Source organism: Terrapene carolina, unplaced genomic scaffold (assembly GCF_002925995.2).
Source record: "Terrapene carolina triunguis isolate 2854851 unplaced genomic scaffold, T_m_triunguis-2.0 Scaffold90, whole genome shotgun sequence".
Lineage (NCBI taxonomy): Eukaryota > Metazoa > Chordata > Testudines > Emydidae > Terrapene > Terrapene triunguis.
In genome coordinates, this window is record NW_020664441.1 from 1,322,349 (window position 1) to 1,326,849 (window position 4,501).

The window sequence follows — 4,501 nt, forward strand, 5'->3', positions numbered from 1 at the left end:
CCACCGGCGGGACAGCGCCCCCAGCAGACCGCCCAGAGCCCCCCACCCGGAAAACGTACTGAGGGGCAGCGGGGCGCGCGCTCTCGTGGGGGGAGGGGGTTACCTGTCTGCTGGGCTACGCGCGCGGCCTCCAGACACCGCCGCTGACTCTCGCTTCCCGCGTTCTGAAATCGCGCGCCGGGTGCCGCTCGCCGCGCCGCGCACTGCCCGCTGGGAAGCGTAGTCCCGCTCGCCCAGCTCCTCCCGCCGTGTCTTGCCGGGAAGAGCGCGGACGGGCCGGCGCGCAGACTACAACGTCCGGGCGGCCCCGCGCACCCCGCTCCCCGGGAGCCGCGCACCTGTTCCTTCCGGTTCCGGGGCAGCGGGGGCGACTGGAGGAGACGTGTCCTTCCGTGGCCGCCGGTGGAGGGGAGAGCGGCGCGATGGTGAGAGACGGGACGGCCCGGGCCCGGGGGCCGCCCCCCCCCCTCCCCCCCCCCCCCCCCCCCGCCGGCCCTGGGAGCCTGGGGCGGGGCTTTTCCTCCGCGTCTAGGCCTGAAACTGACCGAAACCTTCACATTCAGTCCCCCGCCCCCCCCAGCGACCGGGGCCCCGGAGCCGCCTCCTCCCCGTGGGGCCCGAGCCCTGCTCCCCCCGTCAAGCTGGGACCCTGGGGTTGCCCCTCCCCATGGCGCCTGTGTCCTGCCCCGTGGTGACCAGCGCTGCCCGGCCTGAGTGGGAGGCCGGGGTTACTGCTCCCGCCCGGTGACAGGCTGGGGCTGTGTCTTGCCCTGGGGCTGCAGCTTCCGCTGTGGTGCTAGTATCGCTCTGCTCTTTCTCTCCTCCCAGGAGCTCGAGGCCATGAGCAGATACACCAGCCCGGTGAACCCGGCTGTGTTCCCGCACCTCACCGTGGTGCTGCTGGCCATTGGCATGTTCTTCACTGCCTGGTTCTTCGTGTATCCATCCACTACGGAGCAGCAAGAAATTAGTAGCCGGGTGCCACTGACAGCAGAGGCTGGACGTGGGGGAAGAGCCCTTTAAAGCAAAGCGGGAATGGCTCTACTAGGAGTATTGAGGAGCCTCAGGGAGCAAAAGGGGCACATCCTAGTTGGGGTGGATCAGCTGGAAGCAGAGGGTAGATAACCACAGTTTTGGAGGGTGTAACAGTCTGGGGTGGGGGATACACTGGGGTGGGCAAACTATGGCCCAGGGGCCACATCCGGTCCTCCAGACATTTTAATCCAGCCTCAAGCTCCTGCCAGGGAGTGGGGTCTGGGGCTTGGCCCACTCTGCTGCTCCAGCCAGGGAGCAGGGTAGGGGCCTTGCTCCATGCGGCTCCCAGAAGCAGCGGCATGTCCCCCCTCTGACTTGTACGCGTAAGGGCAGCCGGGGGGCTCCACATATTGCCCCTGCCCCAAGCGCCGCCCCCGCAGCTCTCGTTGGTTGGGAACCATGGCCAATGGGAGCTGCAGGGGCGGTGCCTGCAGACAGGGCAGCACGCAGAGCCGCCTGGCCGTGTCTCCGCATAGGACCGGAGGCGGGACATGCCGCTGCTTCTGGCAGCTGCTTGAGGTAAGCGCCGCCCAGAGCCTGCACCCCTGATGCCCTGCGCCCCAACCTCCTGCCCCAGCCCTGATCCCCCTCCTTCCCTCCCAGCCCAGAGCACTCGCCTGCACCCCAAACCCCTCATCCCTAGCCAGAGCCCTGCCCCAGCCTGGAGCCCCCTCCCACATTCTGAACTCATTTCTGGCCCCAGCCCAGAGCCTGCACATCCAGCTGGAGCCCTCACCCCTCCTGCACCCCAACCCCCAATTTTGTGAGCATTCATGGCCCGCCATACAATTTCCATACCCAGATGTGGCCCTTGGGCTAAAAAGTTTGCCCACCCCGGGATACACTGTGGTTGAACTGGATTGCTTGAAAAGTTGAGCAGTGGGTGTACCTAGACTGGGACTGACGGGGGGGAGGATTTGCTGGTGGTAGAGAAGTCAGGAGGGCAGACAAGAGGGCCAAGAACAAGGAGGAGCCACAACTTGGGGATGTGTTCGAGTCAGGCTTGGTGTGAACCTGCTTTTTGATAATGTTCTTTGACAGCACTTGGTGTTGAGGATGAAGTGGGAAAGGCTGCTTGGCTGGAGCCCTTCAAGCCGTGGAAGCAGTCTCTGCAGGAATCTTAGATTGCGTAGTAAATATTACCCTGGTACAGTAAAAGCTATTTTATCCAGCATGTTGGGGGGCTGGGGGTGCTAGTAAGTGAAAAATGGCATTTAACTAAGAGGGAGGGACTTTGGGTGCAGGAGGGGGTGCGGGGCATGGGCTCTGAGAAGGAGTTTGGGTGCGGGAGGGGACTTGGGGCATGGGAGGTGGTGCGGGGTGCCAGATCTGGGGGGTGCTCACCTCGGGCGACTCCTCACAAGCGGCGACCTATCCCGGTTGCTCCTAGGCGGAGACGCGGCAGGTGGCCCTGCGTTCCGCCCCCGCCCCAAGTGCTGTCTCCACAGCTCCCATTGGTCGGGAACAGCAGTCAATGGGAGCTGCGGGGGCAACACCTGCAAGCGGAGGCAGCGCGCAGAGCCGCCTGCCGTGCCTCTGCCTAGAAGCACCTGGGATAGGTCGCCGCTTGCGGGGAGCCACCCAAGGTGAGTGGCCCCCGGACCCAGCACCCCATGCCCCAAGACCCCTCCCACACCCAAACTCCCTCCCAGAGCCTGCGCTCCACACCCCCTCTTGCGCCGCAACCCCCTGCCAGCCCTGTGCCAACTGGACTTTCAATGAAGATCAGAAATGCCGGTTTATAGAGCTTTCCGGTTGGTGAAGTGCCAGATAAAACAGCTTTTACTGCGGAAGGCTACCTCCCTGCCAGACCCTTTTGGTTCATTTTCAGGCCAAAGTTAGAATGTGGTATTGTGAGCCCTCTGATCTGTCTCTTTGGTTATTGCTTTAACTAGCCTTTTCAGCTATGAAGTGACTTCCACTAAGTACACACGGGACATCTACAAGGAACTGCTTATCTCCCTGGTGGCTTCACTTTTCATGGGCTTTGGAGTTCTCTTCTTGCTGTTGTGGGTCGGTATCTATGTGTGACACTAAGCCAGGGACCTACTCTAGGTAAGACCTGTAGAACCAGAACATAGAGCTAGTCAGCGTGTCCTCAGTTACAGGCCCAGCTGCCAGAGGCTGATAGATGCTAGTTTAAAAATGGCTAGTTAAGCATTTGTAGATATCTCATCTCCTGGAGACAGTCACACCCTGAGCTGGTGAATGCTCTGTACAGGAACTTCCCTTGGAGGGATCACTGTTGGGGTACAGGGCAGTGGACAAAGATGCTGCTATGCCACCATTTCCCCCATATGTGGAATCGCTGCTGTTGGTTAATTCTCCAGCACTGTAACAGGGGCTGCAACTATCCTGAGGCAGAGCTCTGCTCTTTATTCAACACTTCTCTGCAGATGTGGAGCTGCTTATCATTTCCCCCTCTATGGGTTGTGTACATGGGGGTTTTGAATGAAGGCAGCTCAGCGGCACACACATGCCATCCCAAACCAGTTATTTTAATCACATGTGCATTTGAGGAATCCAAATTAATCTTAATGCTATAAACTAGGATTCCCAGAGTCTTCTGACAAACGATGAATAAATAAATGAATCTGGAATGAGCGGGGCTAAGGAATTGAATTTCTGTCTCTCATTGCCTGCTTTCACACACGCTCCCTCTGGCACTGCTTCAGTAAAGCATCCCACTCACCCATGTGTTTCTGGGTCAGACAATAGGTCCGATTAAAGGAGCTGACCTCCATTTCTCAGCTGGGTTGGAGTTTGCTGAGTCCTAGTCTCACTCCCACCTTATGCCGTGGGAAGCAGTTATGGTAGCAGCAGGAGCTTGGTTTTGGGGGAAGGCTGTCACTCTAACTTCCTGCCTCTGTCATTTCAGATTCCAGGTGGAAGGCCTCACAGAAGCTCCGTCTTTTTTCTATTTTTGTACTTTAAGGATATGGCCTATTGCAGATGCAGACTCTGTGTCCTGCCAAGTGACATCACCTCAAGCCTGAATAAAGCTGGTTCTGTGATGTAGCAAACTTTGGGGTCCTACTCTGTGTTTTGGGGGCTCTTTATTTGACTTTCAGATGTGCTCTGATCTCACCACAAGATCAGCATCCCCTGGATAGATCCTCTGTTGTGTTCAGAAATAGAATGGCCCTTTCACAGGCTCCAGCCAACTGCAGCCATATTGAGAGGAACTGAGTATAGCCCTGAAGGAGTCCACTTCCCTCTGCAGTGCAGAATGGGGCTAATTTCCAGTTGTCTCTTACAGATGTGAACTATAAGGAAAGCTGCAGTGTAACTTGCCATCCACTGACAAGGAGCGTAGGCATAATGTTAAAGGTTTGTTTCAAACAAAAAAGTTTCACATCATCTCACACGTGTAGAAATGTACCATGAAAAGATGTTTTTAAAGTAATTGTTTTCTTGTAGAGAGAATGAGATCAGGTGTCTATTTAATAGTGGATACATCCTCTCC

General features: G+C 57.7%; 2 protein-coding genes across 2 annotated transcripts in view; one reads left to right on the forward strand and one right to left on the reverse strand.

Annotated features, from left to right (window-relative positions):
* FEN1 (flap structure-specific endonuclease 1) overlaps nucleotides 1-207 on the reverse strand; it is a 2,025-nt gene extending 1,818 nt beyond the window's left edge. Inside the window, exon 1 of the mRNA XM_024197479.2 lies at nucleotides 104-207. The gene's annotated coding sequence lies outside the window, so the exon portion shown is untranslated. The remainder of the gene's footprint in view (nucleotides 1-103) is intronic.
* A 139-nt stretch (nucleotides 208-346) lies between these two features.
* On the forward strand, nucleotides 347-4,071 carry TMEM258 (transmembrane protein 258). Its single transcript, XM_024197494.2, has 4 exons — nucleotides 347-425; nucleotides 829-938; nucleotides 2,940-3,090; nucleotides 3,914-4,071. Exons 1-3 carry the CDS (start codon nucleotides 423-425, stop codon nucleotides 3,064-3,066), a joined length of 240 nt encoding a protein of 79 aa, XP_024053262.1. The 5' UTR covers nucleotides 347-422; the 3' UTR covers nucleotides 3,067-3,090; nucleotides 3,914-4,071.
* Nucleotides 4,072-4,501: the final 430 nt, after the last annotated feature.